General features: G+C 46.2%; 1 protein-coding gene across 5 annotated transcripts in view; it reads right to left on the bottom strand.

The window, feature by feature from the left end:
• Positions 1-1,721: 1,721 nt before the first annotated feature.
• Tmem233 (transmembrane protein 233) overlaps positions 1,722-25,144 on the bottom strand; it is a 47,384-nt gene continuing 23,961 nt past the window's right edge. The window contains exons 2-4 of one of the 5 annotated variants that reach the window (XM_031337610.1): positions 16,050-16,186; positions 12,463-12,520; positions 1,722-3,701 (exon numbers count right to left, since the gene is read on the bottom strand). In XM_031337610.1, coding sequence (XP_031193470.1) covers positions 3,597-3,701; positions 12,463-12,520; positions 16,050-16,186 — 300 coding nt within the window. In that variant the 3' untranslated portion in view covers positions 1,722-3,596. Of the gene's footprint in view, positions 3,702-5,895; positions 6,584-7,582; positions 8,140-12,462; positions 12,521-16,049; positions 16,187-25,144 lie in introns of those variants that run through there. The other 4 variants (XM_031337611.1, XM_031337614.1, XM_031337612.1 and 1 more) reach the window with 4 other exon arrangements.

Below are 25,144 nucleotides of genomic sequence, written 5' to 3' on the forward strand. Positions count from 1 at the left end.
GAAGAAGATGCTTCATAACCATAGGTGTTGCTATGAGACATGGAGGGGAATAAGTTCCCAACCACAGAGAGCAGGCATTCTCCACGACACTCTCCCTACGGGTTTTTAGTCACACAGACAGTAAACGCCTTTTGCTTCAACCTCTTGGTGACACTGGCTGATGGAGAGATCCTCTTGGCCGATGGGCTGGCGAGAGGATGCTGGGATTCTTTTTCCTGAGGCCGAGATGAAACATCCTGACCAAAACAATTTAAGACAGAAAGGGTTCTTGGCTCACAGTTAGAGGTGGTACAGTCTATCACATTGAGGATGGCACACCATCAGGAAGAGGGACCATTGCTTACAGCCTGCCCTCAGGGAGAGGGAGGGGGAGGGGAGGAGGGAGAGCTGGTTACATTTCTTCCTCAGGAAGTGGGGAGAGGGAGAGGGGGAGCAGAGAGAGGGAGAGAGGGAGAGGGAAAGAGAGAGAGAGAGAAAGAGAGAGAGAGAGAGAGAGAAAGAGAGAGAGGGAGAGAGAGGGAGGGAGGGGGAGAGGTGTTTGTGTTCAGCTCACTTCCTGTTATATTCACCTTTTTGTTCACTCCAAGATCCTGAATAAGGAATGGTGCTGCCCATAGTAGGTCCCACCTCACTTAATCTAATGGAGATAACCCCTCACTGCCATGCCCAGAAGCTTCTCTTGCAAGTGACCTCAGATCTCATCAAGTTGACAATAGAGATTAATCATGAGGAAGAAGGACAATCTAATCTTTATTAAGAAACTGTAAAAGAGAACTGTCCCATATTGTTGATTCTAGTGCTTAGGGCCCTATAGGGGTTAATGAAACTCAAAGCCTCTTTTTTTTTTTTTTTAAGATTTATTTTATTTATTTTATGGGTATGAGTACACTGTAGCTGTACAGATGGCCGTGAGCCATCATGTGTGTGGCTGCTGGGAACTGAACTCAGGACCTCTGCCAGCCCTGTTCGCTCCAGCATAATTCACTGTAGCTATCTTCAGATGCACCAGAAGAGGGCGTCAGATCTCATTACGGGTGGTTGTGAGCCACCATGTGGTTGCTGGGATCTGAACTCAGGTCTTTTGGAAGAACAGTCAGTGCTCTTACCCGCTGAGCCATCTCGCCAGCCCCAAAACCTTATCTTTTTTTTCTTCTTCTTTTAGTTTTTCGAGACAGGGTTTCTCTGTGTAGCCCTGGCTGTCCTGGAACTCACTCTGTAGACCAGGCTGGCCTCAAACTCAGAAATCTGCCTGCCTCTGCCTCCCAAGTGCTGGGATTACAAGTGTGCGCCACCACTGCCCACCCCCCCTTTTTAAGATTTATTTATTTTATGTATATGAGTACACCATTGCTGTCTTCAGACATAACAGAAGAGGGTGTTGGAATCCACTACAGATGGTTGTGAGCCACTATGTAGTTGTTGGAATTTGAACTCATGACCTCTGGAAGAGCAGTCAGTGCTCTTAACTGCTGAGCCATCTTACCAGCCCTCAGAGTCTCTCTTAACTCACTGACTGATAAGAGTTTCATCTTATTTTGACTTTAGCTGGACTCATGTGTTAAATGTCTCACAGGTCAGGCATATGTTGGTTCACCTTTAGCCCCACCTCTGTCCTCTCTATGACCTTCTCTATGGAAGAAGGCTGGGGTGGATGAGCACATTTTGATTATAAAAGTTTCTAGCAAGGCGAACACAGCAAGAAAAACCAGCATGGCAAATGGGCTTACTTAAAGCCATTTTTATTCTGTTCTCTCTCAACAACACTTTCCATGTGCTTTGGGGAAAAGACCAGCGACCCAAATGTACACGAATGGGATGAGAGAGTTAGGATCCAGTATGCTGAGAATTCCTGTCCCCAAGTCAGTCTCCTTCTGGGACAAGGGTTGTCTCATGACACACTTGGGTGGAGTCCTGTGTCCAACAATCTCCCGTCCCCAGCCCCTACCTGGGATCCAGTGTTTTCCCAAACACCTTCAATCCACTATCACCATGCTTTGTATTTGTTTAGTGTGCAGAGTCTCCCCCCAGGGGCACATTCATGATAGCAATTAATTTTCATACCGGTATGAGGTAAGGAGGTAGCCATTCTTATCTCCATTTTTCAAAAGAAACTTGTCAAAAATCAACTTGCATAGCTAGTCTCAAGGAAGTAAATGCAGGGTGCCTGGGTGAGGCAGCAGAAGCCTGTGATCCCAGGACTCAAGAGGCAGAGGCAGAAGGTCATCCTTGGCTACATAGCAATTCAAGGCCAGCCTGGGTTGCCTGAGATCCCCCCAAATCCCATCCCTCCCAAAAGGCACTGAGACAGTGCCTTAAATGAACAAGTGATTCCTCGATCACTTGTTCATTTAATAAAATGGGGGGTGGTGGTGTATCTTTTCTTTATTCAAGTTTGTGTCACTGTGTTTCTGACATTAGTTTTGGAGATTTTATTTGGCCATAAATATTACCTGTAGGTTAGTCACTTTTAATCTCTCTCTGAATTCACTTGCTTAGATGGTACAGAGCATCTGTCCGTGCAGAACCATGGAAGCCTATAAACAAATACTATATAAACAAAACAATGTCACTGAGGTCTATCGAGAGTGGACCTGAAGACCACTGTCTCTTTGCTATGGTGGGCAATGACTGGAGTTTCAGAAAGGTGTTAAGGACCCACTAGTACCCAAGGGAGACATTCTCCTCGCACAGCAAGGACTGAGAAAGGATAAAGCAGGAAGCCTTCTTTGAAATTCAGCATTATTTACCATCTTTTTTTATAAATCAGAAACCACCTTGAGTACCACCCGTGGCACGTGCTTTGCACACTGCAACAACTCTATGCCAGCATCATCTGGCGAGTGGGGCAATGGCATCCTGAAGCCAGAGCGTTCACACCGAAGCAGTTGACTTTATACAAGAAGGTCAAGAAAGAAGCACAAGGGTGTGGCTCTTCCAGGTGGCATCCTGGAGAAATCAAAGATCTTGATTTAGCAAATCCATCTGAGATTTGCTAAAAGAAATAGATAGAAAAGAAAGCCACATTCCATAAATTGGACATTTTTAACTCCACATGTGGGGTGGAGAAGGTGCTCAAAAGCCTAGGATCTGGGTTCATTCTGGGGTGCCAAGTGATCAATGCAGATACAAGCAAGAGAAGGCAGCGGGGACATTAAAGATGGGACGAAAACGTAGAAAGTCCGGGTGAACTCTGGGGACGCTGAGGGAGATGGAGAGACCCTACAGCATGGAAAAAAGGAAGAAGAAATAAACCTAGGACCTCAACTGTACTAGAGAACTTTAAACATGCTACGGTATTTGTACTCGATTTTGTAAACACCAGCATTCACAGCTCTCCCGGAAAGCCACCTGGTCCCCTCGCCGCCCCCAAATCCAGACCTCCCAGTGAAAAGCAGCAAGGTTTCTGGAGTTCATCCCTGAAGAGGAGGAATGGATGCAAAGGGTTTGCTGAGCTGAGACATGGAGACGTCATTTTCTTTTTCATCAGCCAAAGGCTTTGGTGGGTGTGTCTGCACCGCTGTGAGCTCCTACGTTCCGGACTAGTGGATGTTCATTTGCCAGGGACCCGCCTCTGGAGAGTCCTGGAGGAAAAGATCTCACAGTCTAAAAATCAAGGATCCATTCCTCAGAAACTTCTTTGGGGTGTGTGCAGATGAGGACCGTCCACCATGCTTCCCAGCTAAGAGCCGTTCCTTCAGGGGCTGTGTAGCACAGAGAGGGAGAGAGGATGTGAGAGAGAGAGAGAGAGAGAGAGAGAGAGAGAGAGAGAGAGAGAGAGAGAGAGAGAGAGAGAGAGAGAGAGAGAGAGAGAGAGAGAGAGAGAGAGAGAGAGAGAGAGAGAGAGAGAGAAAGACAGTGCTCAGGAATTCTGGGATGACCTTGAGAGCTTGCTGGTCTTACTTGGCAGGAACTTACCACAACTAGAGGATGCTATCGCGCGAGCTGCGAGCGCTATTAGGCTTTTGTGCTTTTGACTCTAAGTGCTGATTTTCTTTTGAGAAACACTTTTTTTTTTTAAAACCTGTTACAAGTGGTCCCTGCAAAACCTCCTGTATGATACAGATGGAGCTTCACTCACTGAGCATCTCTGTGCCTCTTTCTGTTCCCTAATGTTTTTTGGTTCTCGGTGCTGGGTTGTATTTATCCTCTGAGCACTTTTTTCTGCATTTAAATATGCAGGTATCCATATTTGCAGGTAGGAGTGTGTGTGTGTGTGTGTGTGTCTATGCTTGTGAAGGTCATGGGTCAACACTGGATGTCCTCAATCCACCTCCCTACCTTATTTTTTGAGTCAGGGTTTCCTACTGATCCTGGAGCTTTCCCACTAGGATGGACAGACAGACCAGCAAGCCCCAGGGACTCTTGCCTTCCTCTGCCTTTCCAGTGCTAAGATGCCAGGAACATGCCGTGGCACCTTACACGAGTGCTGGGGATCTGAACTCAGGACATCAGGCTCATACTTTACCCACTGAGACATCTCCTCAGCCCATAGGTGGGTTTTGAAGTGTGAGATTGGTGTGTTGCTGGGCACCTGGGAACATGGCTGTTCCCTGTTCAAAGGGAGGTTGGTTCTAGGTCCTTCCACTCCCACAAATACCAGCTTCCCGTCACACAGCCCAGATTTCCTATATAAAGTAGCTTGTTATTTATGTAGACCCTGCATGAAATCTTTTCATCTCTAGATTTTTTGTTTGTTTGTTTTTGTTTTTGTTTTTCGAGTTCCTGGCTGTCCTGGAACTCACTCTGTAGACCAGGCTGGCCTCAAACTCAGAAATCTGCCTGCCTCTGCCTCCCAAGTGCTGGGATTAAAGGTGTGCACCACCACTGCCTGGCTCTAGATTATTTATAATTCTGAATACAGTGTGAACATGGAGATCATCCTTATGCTGCTTAGGAAATAACAAGAAAAATGTCAGCTTGTGTGTGATGAAAATGCTATATTTTTCTAAATAGCTTTGGTCTGAGGATGGTTGAATTTAAAGGACCCAAGGCCTGAATGTACATCCAGAGAGACCGCTGCAAAGACGGTCCCAAGCTGCTCTTCAACCAATAGTAAAACAGCCAGAGTTTCACACTCTGCCAACCTTGATCTCGCCCATCTTCTTTGAGGCTTCAGTCCGACCAACAAAATGATGCAGCGGTAAACCAATGCTCTAAACTGCGCTTCCCTGCTCATTCACAAAATCCTTCCTTTTCTTTTTGTTTGTTTGTTTGTTTTAAATATCTGGGTCATATGGTAATCCAAGTTTTTTTTAAAGATTTATTTATTTACTTTTATGTTTATGACTACACTGTAGCTATACAGATGGCCGTGAGCTCCAGCCCTGCTTGCTCTGGCGTAATTCTCTGTAGCTGTCTTCAGACACACCAGAAGAGGACATCAGATCTCATTACGGGTGGTTGTGAGCCACCATGTGGTTGGTGGGATCTGAACTCAGGACCTTTGGAAGAGCAGTCGGTGCTCTTACCTACTGAGCCATCTTGCCAGCCCCTTCCTTTTCCTTTTGAGACAGACTCTCAGTAGGCCAGGCAATCCTCAAGCTTGAGGCAATCCTCCTGTTTCAGCTTCTCCAATGCTAAGATCACAGGTCCTAGCTACTGTAAGGACTATATCATATCCTACTACTTTATATTTTTTTCATAGTTAAAAAAAAAAAAATCTACCATTGCTGGATATCTAGTCTTGAATTTTCCTTCTCTTAACTTACCTGAGCCAATAAAGAAAGCCTGAACAATCTTGGAGGGATAGGTCATATCCCTATTTTTATTAGGAATAAACTTCAGTAAAGATATATTTATGTAGAAACAATACCCTGGCAGCCCTGTCCCAGCCAATCACAGTAAAGAACACAATTTTGCTTTTATAAAAAATTTAAAGGCCACGCAGAGATAATGTCTGGGGATTGTATTGTACATTTATTTTACTTAATGGGAAATCCATGCTGTTCCACAAAGGATAAGAGCTACTGCTCAGCTGAAGCTGGAGAACCCGGCTGTCACCACACTCAGTCCGTGGAAATGAATATGGATGAGAACCTAACTCCTACTGACTCTTTTTATGTGAACTCTGTGTGTGTAGTGTTCAGGCAACCAGCAAGCGCTCGCTCCACACACAGCCAAGGACTTTGGCCTCCAGTCCTTTCCCATCCTGGGAATTGTTCAGAGGAGGGCTGTTGGGGGCCAATCAGATCTGCCTGGGGGGGCGGTAAAATGGCACCCTCCTCTGGAAACTTCCAAGGTGAAGTTTGATTACACTCAACACCAGAGAAGATGAAAGATGAAGTTCCTCGGCCCCACTTGGTCACCTGAGATCGCCACACTTGTAGAAGAGTGCAGTTGTCAGTCATCTTGATGCTCAAACTTTGCCATGCTCAAGTGGCTGTGAGCCCCGGGGGGAAGGAGGAAGGAGAGGAGGAGGAGGAGATGTGGGAGATGTGGAGTTATCTTGGAAACAACAATAAGCGAAGCGTCAGCAGGTGTCTCGGACATGGCAGGACCTCTGCTCCAGGGAGGTGAGACATTCCCTCAGTCCTTGCAGACAGGAGCCCTTACAAAATGCCTTTGTTCTCTTTGATGCCAGGTCCTGAAAATAAAACTTCAGATTTTCTCAGACTTTCCTGAGTAATAAGATTATCTTTTGTTCTAACGGATAACTCCTGCTTGGTCTCCCGATAGCCTAGTGATGCTGGGTGGTTGCCTTGGAAACCGATCGTATGATGGCCTGTCAGTAAGTCTTCAGCTCTATCTCTTTTCCCAACCTCCCAGGGAAGGGAAAGAGGCTGAGGCTGAGTTAATGGTCGTTCTCCGTGCCAACAGTAGGAAAGCCCTGCAACCGCTCAAAGAGACAAGTTCTGAGAAATTTCTAGACTGCCAACAACCTGTGCCTGGAGGAAGCTGCAGGCAGAGAGGCAGGGAGGCTCATGGACACTCCTTAATGATGGACTTCCTAGCAAATAAGTACACGTTAGTGCTTCCGAGAGTCAGCTAAGGGTCAGCTACACACGTGGAGGGGTCTGAAGAGGGGTCCCGGAACTCTGATTCCTAGCTGTTAGAAAGTCACACGTCATCCAAGGCTTACCTCCCGATGGGGGATTTCTGAACTGCAGGGCGCCCAGCTGGTGTTTGTTGAGAGCTTCTGTGTTGTGTGGGGTACTTTACCAACCTACATCTGATTACAGAAGTGCACAGCTTTGAATGTATATAAAAAAGGAAAACATGTTTTTTTCCTCCCCTCTGCAAGGCATGTAAACAAGCCTGGCTTCATGGCACACGCCCATGGGCGAGAATGTTTTTTCATTAAGTAAAAACTGTAAGACAGGAGTTCTGTGATGTTAGAATACTTAGAATTGATCCCCTGTGAGATACTGCATATTTTTTTTTAGATTTATTTATTTATTTTATGTATATGAGTACACTGTAACTGTATAGATAGGTGGTTGTGAGCTTTCATGTGGTTGTTGGGAATTGAATTTTTAGGACCTCTGCTTGCTCCAGTCAACCTGGCTCACTCCGGCCCAAAGATTTATTTTTTATTATTATACATAAGTACATTGTAGCTGTCTTCAGACACACCAGAAGAGGGCATCAGGTCTCATTACAGATGGTTGTGAGCCACCCTGTGGTTGCTGGGATTTGAACTCAGGACCTTCGGAAGAGCAGTCAGTGCTCTTACTGGCTCACCAGCCCAAGGTGCTGCATATTTTAAGATCACTCCAGGGCTCGTCTGGGATGCAGAGATCTACATTTACAAGTCCCCGGGCCGGATCTGTTGCAGGTGACCTGAGTACTCAGGGTGCTTTGAAAAACAGGACCTCTGAGAATAGCCAAACCTTGCTTGAATCTTCAGCGTAATTAGGAGAAAGCTGAATTGCGAAGATGTAGTGGCTTAGGCCAGAGATTTGCATATGTTCAGGATGAGGAACACCTTTTGTCTGTGTGATCAATTCATCTCAGCAACTTTCCTGGCCACTTGAGGGCAAAGTCTCTGACTTTGAGAGACTCCAAGTTTCTGATGCTGTTTGGACCAGAACCATCTGACAAGAAGACATTGTTCTGTGCAAAATTTGCATTATCTTCATATCTTCTGAATCTGATGACGTGAAACCACTCCCCCAACATCGTGTGACTTACTTAGGTAGTCTGCAGAATTGGATGAGAACTTTTTGTGAGTTTGGTTAAAGACTATTATGATTTGGGACTATTTAAAGAAAAACAGTGGAGACATTGGCCATTTGACTTCTATTCTTGGTCTTGATTATTATTTGAGAATAAAAACCAGCTACCTTAATACTTCTACTACTACTACTACTACTACTACTACTACTACTACTACTACTATAATAGTTTTCAGTGCTAGGGACCGACCAAACCTTGGTTCTTACTCACACCAAGCTGGCACTTTATCACTGAACTATATTAATTAAAAATTCTTTTTTTGAGATTAATATTTTTTTGAGGTAGAAATTCACATAGCCCAAGCTGATTTTGAACTTTCTAGGTAGCCGAGGATAGCCTTGAGCTCTCTCTCTTGTTGCTTTCTCTCTACCAGTCTGTGCTGGGGTTTTAGGCACACTACTATGCTAGTCTAGCTATGAAGACCAATTTTTTTTTTGTTCATTTGTCTTATTTTTTTACAAAAATATTTACTTTATTATTTTTATTTATGGATGCATGTGTATTTGCATGTGAGTTCAGTGTTCTCAGAGGCTAGAAGACGGCATTGTAGGTGACTGCAGGTCTGTTTGATGTGGGTACAGGGAATGGGACTCAGTCCTCAGGAAGAGCAGCAAATGCTCTTAGCCTCTGAGCCACTCACTCTCTAACACATTTATTATCACTTTGTTGATTTATTTCCTTTTATTTTCTGAATATGGGTGTTTTACATGTATATCTGTCTCGTGTGCATGCTTGGTGCCCTTGGAGACCAGAAGAGGGTCTAGGATCTCCTGCGACTGGAGTTACAAACTGTTGTGAGCCACCTGATATGAGTGCTGGGAATTGAACCCAGGTCTTCTGAATGAACAGCCAGTGTGCTTAACCACTGAACCATCTCTCCAGCTCTCTCTTGTTTTGTTTGTTTATTTTGTTTTGAGACAGGGTCTCTCTATCTAGTCCTGACTATCCTGGAGCCTCTGTCTATATAGAGACCAGGCTGGCCTTGAACTCGGAGATCCTTCCATCTCTACCTCCTGAGTGCTGGGATGAAACATGTGTGCCACCATCACCTGCATCCCTTGGTTTTGTTTGTTTTAAAGACAAATACAAATGGTTTTTAAAAATCGGTCCTTTTCTTTAGAGAGGATTTTTGAATTAAACTCAGAAAGTTCCCACATTCATGACTTTTTGCCTCACCTGGGCTTGATATTCTCTGCAGTCAGATTTCCTCACCCTTCCATGAAGTCCTTTCGAACTTCCAAGTTGTCACAGCAGAGCCTGCTGTGGGGACACACGCTAGCCTGTAACTCTATTCCCCTCCCTGGCATTGCCTTAGAGCAAACTAGGACAGCGAGCTTGCTGAGGTAAAAGAAAACTGACCACTCTGCTAAGGGCCACCCTTGGTGTGCCTTGGACTCAGGAGGAAGAAGGATGCCAGGATCAGGCCACGAGGCTTCTGTTAAACACTGGGATCAGGAGAGTTCAGAGCTGAAAAATTGCAGACTCCCAGGTTCCTTTCTAACTTATCTAAATGTTCGTTGGATGACAGTATCTTTAAACCTTCCCACGTGATTCTTAGGCTGCCGAGATTTGGGAACCTGTGCTTTAATAGTTCCACCATGCAATTTAATTCCTCCAGAGTAGGGCTGGGATATTTTATTTCAAAGGATTATAGAGAAATTGACTGCTATTCAGCTTACTGGAAGATGCAATTGATTTATATGGGCTCTTTCTTTCTGTCTCTGTCTCTCTTATACACAAAGAACAAAATATTAAAATAGTAATTTATTTGTGGCAGGATCTTAGGACATAGCCTAGACTGACCTTCACTCTTGAGAAATGCTATAAATCATTTAAGTTTCTCTGTGGGATTTTAACTCTGGACACCCTCTTTTGTTTTCTTTGATAACTTGGAGGGAAATGTAGCTAGGAGGGATCTGAACTTATAGATAGGAAGATAATTCTAGATTCTATTCTAGGGATAAAGGAGTCTGAGAACTTAACAGCTAGCTCAGACGGTCTGTGTGTTAGCTCGAGGTTTTATTTTGAGACACGGTCTCACTATGCAGCTCAGGAACTTGATACACAGTACAGGTTGTCCTTGAACTCACAGAGCTGTCTTCGGCACTCTGCTGGGATTACAGGTAGACATTACCAAGTCTGAACTAGGATTTGAATCCTGGTAAAAACTGGTGCCTAAAGCCATGCTCTAACCACTGTGAGACACAACCACCCGTGGAAGAAAGAATGGAGGGGTGGCCTCCAATTCATAGTTCACTTTTGTACTAGGAAAGCAACACAAGGAAAGTCTGTGCAAACCAATACCTTGTCACACCCGGAGACATTTGTATTATGAATAGCGGATGTCCTTATGCTATAACTTCTGACTTTCTTAGTCAAAAAACTTGGGTGATATCTTAGGGACAAACACCGTGTGTGTGTGTGTGTGTGTGTGTGTGTGTGTGTGTGTGTGTGTGTGTGTGAGTGTGTATGTGTCAGTGATACAGCAGGTGCTAGTAGATGCCAGGAAGCATCAGATGCCCCTGGAGCTGGAGCTGCAGGCAGTTGTGAGCTACACATTGTGGGTCCTGGGTAAGAGCAGGAAGCTCTCATCACTACTGAACGTTATTGCCAGCCCTGACAATCTTATGTTTGAAAGCTAAATGTTTACTTCAGAATGCCAAGTAGACAGGTTCCAATCTGAAGGTGTGTTATTATTTTATGTTTGGGTTTTGATCCTTATTTTGGGTTTAAAGAGTGTGATGGTTTATATATGGTCAGCCTAGGGAGTGGCAGGTGTGGCCTTGTTGGAGTAGGTGTGTCACTGGGGGTATGGGCTTTAAGACCCTCATCCTAGCTGCCTGGAAGTCAGTCTTTCACTAGCAGCCTTCAGATGATGTTGAACTCTCAGCTCTGCCTGTACCATGCCTGCCTGGATGCTGCCATGCTCCCACCTTGATGATAATAGACTGAACCTCTGAACCTGTAAGCCAGCCCCAATTAAATGTTGTCCTTTATAAAAGCTGCCTTGGTCATGGTATCTGTTCACAGCAGTAAAACACTAACTAAGACAAACAGTTTAGTTGTCAACATCTAAATCAGATTTCTTTCTCTCTTTCTTTCTTCCTCCCTTCCTTCCTTTCTTTCTTTTTTTAAAGGCATTTGTTGTGGAAAGGCAGAGAGAGAGAGAGAGAGAGAGAGAGAGAGAAAGAGAGAGAGAGAGAGAGAGAGAGAGAGAGAGAGAGAGAGAGAGAGAGAGAAGAATAGAGAAGCAGAGGCTGGCCATGGCCGAATGGGGAGAAGGGGGAATGAAAGGGGAGAGAGGGGGAACAAGGGAGAAGAGCAAGAGGGTAAGAGAGGCAAGAGCTTAAGGGCCTAAATCAGATTTCTAATACCTTTTAAAAATGGGATCAACATCTGGAGGGATGCTTGCTCCCTTTAAAAGGGTTCACCACCATCTTCCTTCCCTGCCCTGCCTCCTTATTCTTTTCTAACCAGAGCACTACATTTGTGTATGTTCCCTGCCTGACTCTGACATCTGTGAGCTCCAGCCCTGACTCACTACAAACTCAAGGTGCTGTCACCCCCATTAATGAATGCTGGAGTTGACTGTAAAGCAAGAACAGTTTATCTCTGTCACTGGGCATACCAGAAAAGGAGGCATTGACAGGGAGGTAGTATGAGGCTGTAGTTAAGATCCCAGTGCAGGGACGGAGACACAGTTCAGTGCTTGCTGTGTAAACATGATTTCAGATCTCCAGCAGCAGCATAAGAAAGAGCCAGGTGTGGCAGTGCGAGCTGGTCATCCCAAGGCGGACGGCTCAGTGTGAGACCCTATGTCAAACGGTAAGGTGGAGAGGTGATGGTCCTACCATCAACCCCTGACTTTCATGTGACCTACAGAGGTGAATCCAGCCGCACACGCAGATATATACATGTGAAGTGAGCATACGCACACACATGCATAAACACAAACCCAGCATAAAGAACTGCTATTAAATCCTATCTTTTCTGCCAATCCTCTGTAAAGCTTTAGGCACATTACTTGGCTTCTCTGAGCCTCAGCCTCCTTCTCTGTAACACGGTACTTCCTCTTGAGCTGTATGGGAGGTTATGCAAGCTTGCCCTGTGAGAGCTCTGAGTGTCATCTGGTGTGTGACAATGTGAGTCTCACATGGCTGTTACTATAACCCACCTAGCTCTAAGTTTGATCTGGGCAGTTTGTGTTTTCCTTAGAAATGAAACCAAGACTGGCTTGTCCTTTCCTAGGGACACTCTCTTTTGAACTTGACTCATGAGTACACAGACCTGCACCTTCTTCAGTGGCCTCTTACCATCCCGGTCTCCTCCTCTCCTCCTGCCACACCTACAGCAAGAGTAATCATAACTTCAGTAAGGGGTCCACATTTCCTTTTTTTTTTCTTTTTTCTTTTTCTTTTTTTTTTTTTTGAGACAGGGTTTCTCTGTGTAGCCCCTGGCTGTCCTGAAACTCACGCTGTAGACCAGGCTGGCCTCGAACTCAGAAATCCACCTGCCTCTGCCTCCCAAGTACTGGTATTAAAGGCGTGCACCACCACTGCCTGGCTTCCCCCCCACCCCCTGCATTTCCAGTGCATTAAGAATAAGAAGCAGCCACCAAGCTACACACTTTCTCTGTTACCTATGTAGTGTGAACCACAGCTGGGGAAACTGAGGCTGAGAAAGTTAAACAATTGAACTGGGGTAAGTGAGAATCTAGACCCAGGTAGTCTGGTACCAAACCTATACTATTACTAATGCTTCACAGTCCCTTACAAACACACACACACACACACACACACACATACACACTCACACACACACACATACATACTCACACACACGTACCCATACCCATGAACACATGCATACACATGCACACATACATACACATATGCACACATGTATGTACATGTACCCACATGTTGCAGGTAACCCCGGGGCTAATTGTTTTTTATGTTAATTCCTTTCTCCTGTGAGGGACTGTTAACAAGTCAGCACTCGCCAGGCAGTGGTGGTGCACATCTTTAATCCCAGCACTTGGGAGGCAGAGGCAGGCGGATTTCTGAGTTTGAGGCCAGCCTGGTCTACAGAGTGAGTTCCAGGACAGCCAGGAGTACACAGAGAAACCCTGTCTCAGAAAACAACAACAACAACAGCAACAACAACAAAAGTCAGCACTCAGGTGATTTCCTGTAAACCTTCTTCCCACCTTAATTTATAAAATAAAAGCTAGAGCTGGTGATTGGGCAGAGAAAGAGGGGAAGGTGGAGCTGAAGGTTTTGGGAAAAAAGAAGAGAGAGGATGATGGAGGAGGAGGTGGAAGAAAAGCGGAACAGAAGCACATGGCCTGGAGAAACCACAAGTTCTAAGGGGTCTCAGATGGGGAAGATGGTAGTGTAGTGGTAGATCTGCCCAATCTAGGCACACAGCTTGTACTCATATTAATTGAGTTATGTTGTCATTGCCGGGGCATATTTGGGTTGGAAATTTACCGCAGCACCTACACACATATACACATACATACACACACCCACACCCACACCCATGCACACAGATGTACACATGTGTGCACACACATGTACACAATGCACCCACATGCATACATGTACATATACACTCATGAACATGCATACACACATACACATACACATATATACATGCACAACCACACACATACACATATATACATGCACACCCACACACATACACACACACTACACCCATACACATACACACCCACATATGCATGCATACACATATACACTCATACATGCATGCACACACACTCATGCACACATACAATACACGTATACACATGTGCACACACACACTCATGCATATGTGCACACACTAATGCACACATAGACACACACATGCACACTCTCACACACACCCACGCACACCCACGTACACAGTGCCTTCTTTACGAATGAAGTCAGGCATGTCCTCATCTGTTCTCCAGTATTCTCCTCTTTCCCACATTCCAGGCTGACATCATCACATTTCACTCAGCTCGATGACACCAGCGTCATTTTTGTGAATTCTGAGTCCCCTTTGCTCTTTTTCCCTTCCTTGGACACTGTCACCTGTTTCTGCCTTGGGACACTTTCCCTTAGGCCACGGGCTCCCATGCCTGCCTGGTCCTCATCACTCATGGATTGGATCTGGCTTATCCCACAGGAAGTTGATCCCCTGTGACATCGCAGTCCTCTCAGTTGTCAAGGCTGGGCTGGCTCATCTACCCAGATTAAGGATCTGACCTCTTCCCTCCTCCACCAAAACAAGGCTGGTGTCCTCAGCCTCAGGGACAGTGCTGTGGTTCAGGATGAAGGAAGTATTAGTTGCCCAGGAAGAAAAGCTGTAAGATTCTCAGCACGATGGGTTTAGGCTTCTCATTTCTGGGCCTGAACTGGGTACCGTGTGTCCTTTTCCTTTGTCAGAACTCTGTCAGAGAGTGGCCTTGATTCTATCTGGCGAAGCTCACTGCAGCTTATTAGAGAAGTCAGAAAAAAAAATATGTCCAAATCCAGAGAGAAACATCGCTGTCCCTCTCCCTATGAGAGAAGAGCTCATGGGTGATTCCCAAGGCGCATGACTCTGCTGCCCCTGAACAAAGATGAGTGAAACTCAAAGTCACGTAGGACATAATTTTGCAGACATGTAGTGAGGCGGTTATTAGGACGATCCAGATGTTCCATGTATACCTTCATGTCTCCTACCCTCTGACAGCTAGGTGGGACTGTGTGATGAGCTTCTGTCATCTAACTGTGAGCCTAAGTGGTGTTTGCTCAGGCAGTGGGAAGTCCTGTAGGTTCTCTGATCTTCCCCACTCCCTGCCTTAGCCTGACATCACTTCCTGTTCTAGAAATGAAGGTTGGGGAGGCATAGCCCACAGATAAAAATACCTGTTTCTGTAAATAAAGCTTTACTAGGACACAGCCACAGAGATTGTTCCCATACCCTCTATGACTGCAGCTGGGTCCCTAAGCAGAGTTCAGTATTTGCCACAGAGGTGGCAAGAGAGGCCATGTGCCCTGCGAGGTCCAGAATATTTACTACTGTGCCAGAGCAATCCAGTCCCAGTGTGTGAGGACAAGCCCTGATGCATCAGATCAAGGACTGCCCAGTACACTTTACCCAGGGGACTTGCTAATGAAACCTTGCTTCCAGGTGCACAAGAACAGTAGGATCCCTGCAGCTTGGGTCAGAATGAAGGGGAAGGTAACTCCATCCTTGTTGGAATGTCCCTAGTTCTTCTTCAGATGGTATTGAAGGGTCAGATGTACCCCCTCGAGTCCAGGTCTGATTCTCAACTCCCATATTCTACTTTAATGGTTTTTGTGTACCTGTGGTTTAAGGGGAAACTGAACAGGAAAAACTGACTAGGGTCATTCTGCGGATAAACATGTCAATCATGACTCAAGGTGGGTACAGTCATATCAAATTTTTCTCTAGATAGAACTGCTATAATACAGCTGAGTTATTGATAGTCTGGGTCTTGGAATGCCTGTGTAGGAAAGAGAAACCTTGACTATACCCTGTATGGTCTGTGTAACAAGAAAACACAAAGACCCTGCTTTTTTTTCCTTTAAATTCTCAAAACCTATTTTAACCTATCTTGGGTTTTTTTGCTTTTGCTTTTGTTTTTGTTTTTTGAGACAGGGTTTCTCTGTGTAGCCCTGGCTGTCCTGGACCTTACAATGTAGACCAGGCTGGCCTCAAACTCAGAAATCCGCCTGTCTCTGCCTTCCAAGTGCTGGGATTAAAGGCGTGCACCACCACCGCCTGGCTTATTTTAACCTATCTTAATGGATCCCCATGGGCATTTGGGAAAAGCTCTTAATAGCAGGAGGGGGTTCAGAGTGCCCACTTACTTCCTGGAGAAGTGCACTGCACAGGAAACACCGATGATGACCAGGCCGATGATGATGGAGGCGATGGCCACCCACTTGGCGTTCCGCCCCAGCCTCCTGGCTCCTTCGTAGTCTCCATCATTGTAGCTATTCAGAGACTGGGGGACACAAAAGAAGAGCCAGTGACCACAGACAACCCATATGGAAAGGCTCGAGCCTTCTCAGTGGTCTTGATAGAACCACTCTTTTTTTCTTTTCTTTTCCTTTTTTTTAAAGATTTATTTATTTTATGCATGTGAGTACACTGTAGCTGTCATCAGACACCCCAGAAGGCATCAGATCCCATTACAAATGAGCCACCATGTGATTGCTGGGAATGGAACTCAGGTCCTCTGGAAGAGCAGTCGGTGCTCTTAACTGCTGAGCCATCACTCCAACCCAGTAGAACCACTCCTAGGGAGCCATTAGAAACTGTTCATCTCAGCATCAGGCTGTTGGGAAAACATGGTTAACATCTCTCCTCAGGAAGCCAGTCCCTCAGTCCAAGGCTTCCTACCTACCCCACCCCCACCCCAGGGCTGCTTTTGTCTCTCTCACCCATACAAAGACTGTGAGTGATAATGCTTGCGTCTCTCATTCAGCCCAGGACCTCTGTCCCCACGGCCACACTTGCCAAGTGGAAGATACTTAATACATATCTAACCCTGCAGATACACATCTGCAGAACGAAAGGACATGACTGTGTCAAGCATTAGGGCAGTCATTGCAAAGTTCACCCCACAGCCCCGGCCAGGGCCAGCTTGCCACCTGCTTTTGGATAGCCGGTTTGGATCAAACACAAACTCATTTGTTTGCTATTGCTTGTGACTGCTTTTGTGCTACAGTGACAGGTGATAGCATTAGGGACTTGGGACAAAAGGTCATAGCGTTTGTCAAGCCCAAGCTATCTGCTGGTTGGTTATTTACAGAAAGCATCCAGTCATTCACACACTAAGAACTTTGGCTCAATTATTCATATGACCCAGCCAAGATCGTCTTTTAACTGGTACCCTCAGATGTAGCTTCTCAGACTGTTAAAATGTTGCAATAATGAGAAATGCTACTCGCCGAGCCCTGTTCCACCTTCCTTCATCCCCTGGCCCTCTGGTTCCTTTTCTGTATCACTCATGGCTTGGCTTTTCAGGATGCTAGGGGTTATTACTGAGCCAAGTTTTTTTTTTCCACTGTCAAGGATGCAGAAGGCTAGGTTGGGGTTTGAATCACCTAAGATGGGGCAGGGGTTGGGGTGGGGGTGGGGGTGGGGCAAGGCAGAGGCAGAGAGGATTTCAGAGAGGGATCTGGATTTCAGGCTAGTCTGTGACTCCAGCCAGCACCAGCTCGAGATCTATCTCATCTCAGAGGTCAGATTCTGTTTGGGCAGCTGGGATAGGTACAGAAGCAAGCAGCCTTCCAAGGCCCATTGTCCCTTTCTGAGGACTGGAGGTGGTAGCAGCAGAAGCTTCACACAGAGGATTCAAGGAATTAACGTGTGAATTGGGCACTGCTTTTCCTGTGAATTGGCTGCAACCTACACCTCCTCTGGTATTGCAACCATGAGGTCTTTGGGTGTGACAGGGAGTCTCCACGTCTGACTATCTCCGTGGTCGTGAGGACCCAAGTTCAGACAGGCGTTTTAGATTCTTTGTTTTGTTTTGTTTGAGACAGGGTCTCTCTGTGTAGCCTTGGCTGTCCTGGAACTCACTCTGTAGACCAGGCTGGTCTCGAACTCAGAAATCTGCCTGCCTCGGCCTCCCAAGTGCTGGGATTAAAGGCGTGCGCCACCACTGCTCAGCTTAGACTCTTCACAGTCAAAGTTACTGCCAGGAACATTAGGAATCCAAATTCCGACCTTGTGATCTAGCATAGAGTTAGGAAGATTCAGACCATCCACCCCTGACAACAAATTATCATTCTTTTGTGTGTCCTTGAAAAACATCTCAGAGATCAGCAGTCTCGAAGACTTGAGCAAGAGGAAAAATAATGAGACCTTCTACCAGGGTTAACTCTTGACTCACTAGTCAAGAAAATCTTCTGTTCTCCAATAGTAGTGACCAAAATAAGCAGGGAGGACTACCGGCCTGGGCCACATTTAAAGGCATACATATTGTCAGGGTATTGTCTATGAGCTCAGGGGAGAATTGGGGGGTTCAGGGGAGATACAGGGGGCTCTGGGCTATTTGGCTTGTTTAGGGCAGGTCAGCAAAGCCACAATGACCACCCAGCTAAGGGGTTTGAGTATAAGCTGTGGATACATCCTTCCTCACCTTCAGCCAGCCTGGCACCCTGCGTGTGACCTTCCTCCTCCTTGGGTACCACCCTCTCTCCAAGATTCATGAGAGAGATCCCAAGGAGGCTGCTATTGACTTGAAACAGTTGAAAAAACCCTCTTTCAGTGCCAAGGAGGATTCTCTTCTCTGTATATAGGACTCAGCTCTGACTTTGTTTCCCCTTCTGCCTCTTGGAGACAGGTTCTCCCTGGTAAGTCAGCTAGGTGAATGTAAAGATATTGGAGAGGGGTCAGGGCAGAAGAGTTTCAAGATTCCAGACTAAGGGACTTCTGCTATGCTGCTGCTGCTGGTGGGGTCAGTTTAAAGGTCGATGCAAAGCCGGGCAGTGGTGGCGCATGCCTTTAATCCCAGCACTTGGAAGGCAGAGGCAGGTGGATTTCTGAGTTCGAGGCCAGCTTGGTCTACAGAGTGAGTTCCAGGACAGCCAGGGCTGCACAGAGGTCGATACAAGAGTTACTTTGCTCAAAGCTGGGACAAAGCACCTGACAGAAACAGTTTAAAAGAGGAGAGGTTTACTCTCTGTTTGAGGTGGCAGGAGAAAGGGGGTGGTCAGCTTGTTCATGTTATGGTAAGGATCAGAAACAGAGAGAAAGAGATGGGAACCAGAGGTGGAGCAGAGGCCCTCCACAGCCAGTCTCTAATGACCTACCTCCGCCAGCTGAACCCTCACCTTCCAATCTTCCCCAGCCTCCTCAGACAGCAGGGAGGGGCACCAAGTGCTGGACACCTCCATCCACACTTTAACAAGAGGAGCCGGCAATGGCGAGACGAATCCCCAGGCCCTGTCCAGTGCTGGGGTGTAGCTCAGGGACTCACACACTTTGGACAGGTGCTCCCTGCCCTGGCTATAGTAATTTTTTCCTTTCAGTTAACGTGTCATCCTCAGGGGCTCTTGGCAGATGGGATGGAATGAAGTTGTGGAAATGGGTTTTCAAGAAAAATGCACGGTTTATAAATCTTTTTTTCTTCTGAAGAGCTCAGAATGCAAACGGCGCCGTCTGGTGTGAAGGGAAGGATCCTGGATGGCTTCAGAAAGCTAAGATTCTTGTGTTCTTGTTGGAGCAGATTCTTTCCTTGATACAGAGGTCGCGTGGATTGACCTCAGGACATCAGGCTTGGTGACAAGTGTATCTACCTGCTGAGCCACCTCGTTGGCCCAGTTTATATCATCTTATTATTTTTAAAAATTATGAATGCAATTTGGATACACGCCAATTGCTTAAACACTACAGAAGCAAACAGAACACAAAACGTCACTTAATCTTCTTTCTCAGTGTTAAGTAGCTTGGCACGTCTTTTAGATGCTTCGCCCACAAATCCTGTGGAAATAATCCTGACACTCCTCCAGCTTCCACGATGACTAAGCTTAGATTGATGTTGGGAGAAAGAAATTTGTACCCTGAGATAAAGCCAGAGTAATATGTCTGCATGTCTAATCCCGGTCCTTTACACGTGAATGCCTCACACATTTCCTAGAATCTTTGTAAAGACAGCTTCATCCTCCCTCTGGCAAGGTTGGTGGCATAGCACAGGCTACAGAGGGAGCACAGCACACGCTGCAGAAGGAGCACAGCACAGGCTGCAGAGGGAGCACAGCACAGGCTGCAGAGGGAGCACAGCACAGGCTGCAGAAGGAGCATAGCACAGGCTGCAGAGGGAGCACAGCACAGGCTGCAGAGGGGATGTTTTGTTCTTACTATGAACAGACTGCTGTAAATCCTGGTAGACTTAGCAGATGTGCCACTGGTATTTCCTCTAGACACCAGGCTTGTGCTTTTCATTTGGCTAGTTGGTTGGACCTTTTGAACTTGGACTTCCTTGCATTTCTTTCTAAGTAAATCCAATCCAATCCTTTTCCTTTCCACTTCCCTGTCTCTTTTCCCTTTTCTTCTCTTCTGCTCTTCCTCTGTTCCTTCCTTCCTCCCTCCCTTCCTTCCTTCCTTCCTTTCTTTCTCTCTCTCTCTTTCTTTCTTTTTCTCTTTCTTTCTTTTTGGTTTTTCAAGATGGGGTTTCTCTGTGTAGCCCTGGCTATCCTGGAACTCACTCTGCAGACCAGGTTGACCTTGAACTCAGAAATCCACCTGCCTCTGCCTCCCAAGTGCTGGGATTAAAGTCATGCGCCACCACTGCCCGGAGTCTGCTTTTTCTTTCTTATCCCCCTGCCCCTTTTCTAAATGTTTTGGCTCCAACTATAGTTCTAGAATGTTCCCCAATGGGCCCCGTGCTTCAGGCTTGGTGGTAGAACCTTCAAGAGATGGGGCTGGGAGAGTCAGGTCAGTGGGGATATGTCCTTGAGGGGACTCATAGCATGTTTATCTCTCTCCTCCAATCCATCTCTCTGTCTCTCTGTTTCTTTCTCCTAGCTTCAGTGAGGGGAGTCGCTTCCTCTACCCATGTTCTGTCATCATATATTTGCCTCTTCATGACTCAAAAAGCCACAGGACAGACGGACAATGCACAGAAACCTCTAACTCTTTGAGTCAAGGCCAACCCTTTCTCCCTGTAAGTCGCCTGGAGGCATTTTGTTCTAGTTGGTGGGAGGTGGGTGGTACAGCTTCTCCCTCAACCCCAGACAAAATGGGAACCAGAACAGGCAGCCTCTGTGGAGCATTCCTAATGCGTGACACCGTGGCACACTCTGTTGAAGGACTAGCTCATGTATCTTCAGCTCTCTGAGGTGAGGGGTTTACCACTATGGTTTTACTGATGGGAAGAATGTTGAGGCACAAGGTTAAGGCACTCACACAAAAGTACACAGCGTATTTGCTTCTCTCTCTCTCTCCTCTCTCTCTCTCTCTCTCTCTCTCTCTCTCTCTCTCCCTCCCCCCTCTCTCTGTGTGTGTATGTGTGTGTGTAACATACATACATAGACATAGGTGTTTGGTTATTTTATATTTTCCTTTGTTTCAAAAGTGTGACTTCCTAGCTTCTGCCCATTACAGGGTAGACAGCCTTCCAAGCTGATGCTTCTAGCTGTGTCATAGCTCCATGCTGTTTCCATCATAATTCAAGAGACTAAGTCATAGTGACAGACTTTCCCTCCTTAATGTTGTGTTATCATTGAATTCTTGGTGAAACTTATTTATTACAAGGGCTTCCTGTGTTACCGAGGCTGGCCTTGAACTCCCGATCATCCTGTCTCTGTCTCCTGAGGACTGGGATTCAAGGCATCTACCACTATGCTTGGCTATCTGGTATTTATTTATTTATTTATTTATTTTGCATATGTGTATAAGGGGTTGATTGTGTGTGTGCATGTGTGGGTGTGGCCAGAACACAACCTCAGGTATCCATCTTTTTACAGAGACAGGGTCCGGAGGTAACAAAGTAGGCCAGGGCAGTTGGCTAGAGAACTCCAGGGATCCTCCTTTTTGCCTCCCTATCCATTGTTTCTACACTGATTCGTATGGAGCCTGGGCATGGCATGGGATTTCCCTCTAAGCTACAGATTTCCTCATTTCACAAATGGCTCACTTTCCCTCCACCTGAGTCCAGAGCCTGAAAAGTGTTGACAAACCACTCTAAGCCAAATGGTTATTTGAGTCTCATCCATCACAAAATGTGTTAAAAGAGAAGCCTTTAGTATCCCCCGGTGTTTTATTTCCCTCTGGGACACCAATGCACCTTTAGCAGAGTACAGAATGAATGTGTTCCCATCACACGCTTTGTGAGGCAGCCCAAACTCCCTCCCTCCTTTTCCCCTTTCTCTGGGACCCTGCAGGTTGTAGTCAGCTGCTGTGAACTTGTAAACAGCATACACCCTTCTACAGAAATGAAGGCCAAGGCATCGCTCCTGTGGCAACCCAACGCTGTCATGGTTACTGCATAGAGTCACTCTGAGCCTCTTCATACCTGCCTTCCGTAAGTAGACATGATCCTCATACCCAGGGAAGGGAAGCTAAGCTGGTCAGGAATCAAAAGTGGAGAGGACTATTTTTATGCTAAGCCTGAAGAACACTGCGGCAGACAGCAGCAAGCCCATCATGCCCTGCAGCGGCAACTCTTGGCTTCTTATAGGTGGGACAGTCTCAAGAGACACCGGGACAATGTTAGTTATCAACAGTATTGGTATCTGCATCTCAACGTTGGTGGATCTGGTGTCTAGGAAGTCCTGACATTTCATATTGAATGGTTCATCTACCAACACTTTCCAAAGCCAGGAAAGCATGAAGGTCCTTTCCCTCTGCTCTTCAGAGAACTCTTGCTACATCTCATGTGGTACTCGGATGGTGCAGCATCCTTTATGTAGCTGCTACTATAGAAACCAGAAGTGAAGCTCTCCAAAGCTGTTTTGTACATTACTCTTTATTGGTCATTTCTAACACTGGCTGAACCTTAGACTTGCTTAGGGGGAGTATGGTGTGCTTTAAGATATTTCTGTGTTCAAGTCTCTAAGGCTATTTAAATCGGGATGTTTGAGGGGAGGGGCTCCAAGGATTTTTTGCTTGCTTACTTTCTTGAGATAGAATCCAGGCTAACCTTGAACTCATGATCTTTCTGCCTCCTGCCACCAGGGTGCTGGGATGACAGGTGTGTGCCATCACACTTAGATGTTCAATATGTGTTTTTTGGAAGCTTCTGAAATCATTTTGAGGAGTGGTAGCTTGACAACTACTGTCTTAGGTGGGCATTCATTCATTCATTCATTCAATCACCCATTCAATAACTTTTAACTAAACATCACCTCCACCGCTCCATCCCTCACATAGCTTACATTATGGCAGGGACAGAGAATAAACAAATACGCATGCTGATGAACGAGAGGATTATAGGATATTGTTAAGTCAGGAAAAATGGAGGGAAAAGGAGCTCCATCAGGCAGGGATGTAGAAGGAGTCAGCAGATAGTGAGCAGGCGGCAGGGGTCCTGGCTGCGAGGACAACCAGGGCAGAGGTGGGGAAGAGCCGGCCGAGGCTGCTTGGGAAACTCAATATGGCTGAAGTGTTGGGAGAGAGAAGGAGACATATTCATAGTAATAATCATATTGCTATAATAACTGTATATGCTTAGTACTAGGCCAGGCACTGTGTGAGGCACTTTGGAGAAGTTCAAAAAAGCAATTTTTTTTTTTTTTTTTTTTGAGACAGGGTTTCTCTGTGTAGCCCTGGCTGCCCTGGAACTCACTCTGTAGACCAGGCTGGCCTCGAACTCAGAAATCCACCTGCCTCTGCCTCCCAAGCAAAAAAGCAATTTTAACTCACTGTGCACATCAGAAAGCAGAGGCTCAGAAACGCAGTTAATATGACTTGTGGTCGGGGCTTCAAACTTAAGCAAAATCCCTGTCATTGACCAAGACTTCACCACAGCTACCGCAGCCTACCTGCCAGAACCTAAGGGGTTCTGACTTGATTCTAACTTAGAACAATGTCCGCTGGTCAAGAGAAGAGGGAGCCAGGCTTTCTAGACTGTGGCTCTAATCTTGCCAGGCTGCCAGTTCGTCTGCTCTCTTGGTCTTCACTGCTGTGAAGTTTCTATGTTCACCTTCAAACAACTACCCCCGCCCCTCAGCCACAACAGAAGATATGGAAAGACATGAAGAAGAAGTCGTTTGTACTTTAGCTGCCTGGCGATGCTGACTTTCATGAGCTGGTTCATGTAAGATGCTCAGGACAGTGTCTCAGGAATAGCAGAATGGCTCCAGCCTTCCCTGGCATTATTGCACTGGTTGACAAAGATGAAAACAGACCCACATGAGAAGGTGTGGGGGTAGTGGGGGAAGGCAAGAGAAGAGGGAGGGGGAGGAAGGGGAGGAAGAGGAGGAAGGGAGGAGGAGGGAGGAGTAGTGGGGGAAGGATTAGTGGGGGAAGAGGGAGGGGAGGGACAGCTAGTGGAGGAAGGGGGAGTGGGGGGAGGGGGAAGGGAGCTGTGACCAAATGCAAAGTGAATAAATGAATAAATTAATAAAAAATAAAAAGAAAACTATGCATATATCGCGTGTGTGTTTGTGAGTATATGTATTTGTGCATATAAGCGGGCTGGCACATATTGAGATGTGTATGTGGAATTCTGAGGATGTTGGTTCTCGTCCTCCATCATGTCTTTGAGACAGGGTTTCTTGTTCTCTGCTGTTTACATTGGCAGCCGGCATGCCAGCTTCTTGGGGTTCTACTGTGTCTGTTTCGCCGTGCTGTGGGAATATTGGGAGAGTACACAGAAGTGTGCTACTGTGTCCAGCTTTATATGCGTTCTTGGAATCTGAATTCAGGTCCTTATGTCTGCCCAGCGAGCGCTCACCCACTGAGCCATCTCTGCAGCTCCAATTATTCTTTTAAAAGAGATCTGTCTTGGGCTGGTGAGATGGCTCAGTGGGTGAGAGTACTGACTGCTCTTCCAAAGGTCCTGAGTTCAAATCCCAGCAACTACATGGTGGCTCACAACCACCCATAATGAGATCTAATGCCCTCTTTGGTGCATCTGAAATCAGCTACAGTGTACATGTATAAAAATAAATAAATTTTTGGGCCAGAGCAAGCAGGGACTGAGCAAGCGGAGTTGACTGGAACGAGCAGAGGTCCTAAAAATTCAATTCCCAACAACCACATGAAGTCTCACAACCATCTGTGCAGCTACAGTGTACTTACATACATAAAATAAATAAATAAATCTTAAGAAAAAAGAGATGTCCTTATTTTCTGTGTATGAGTGCTTACATGCACGTAGGTCCGTTTACTATGTACATGTCTTGTGCTCAAAGAGGGCATCAGGTCTTTGTGAATTGGGAGTTACAGACTGTACATGGTCATGAGCCATGATGCGGGAGCTAAGAACCGAGCCCACATCCTCCACAAG

This window comes from Mastomys coucha, unplaced genomic scaffold (assembly GCF_008632895.1).
Source record: "Mastomys coucha isolate ucsf_1 unplaced genomic scaffold, UCSF_Mcou_1 pScaffold22, whole genome shotgun sequence".
NCBI classification, from domain to species: domain Eukaryota; kingdom Metazoa; phylum Chordata; class Mammalia; order Rodentia; family Muridae; genus Mastomys; species Mastomys coucha.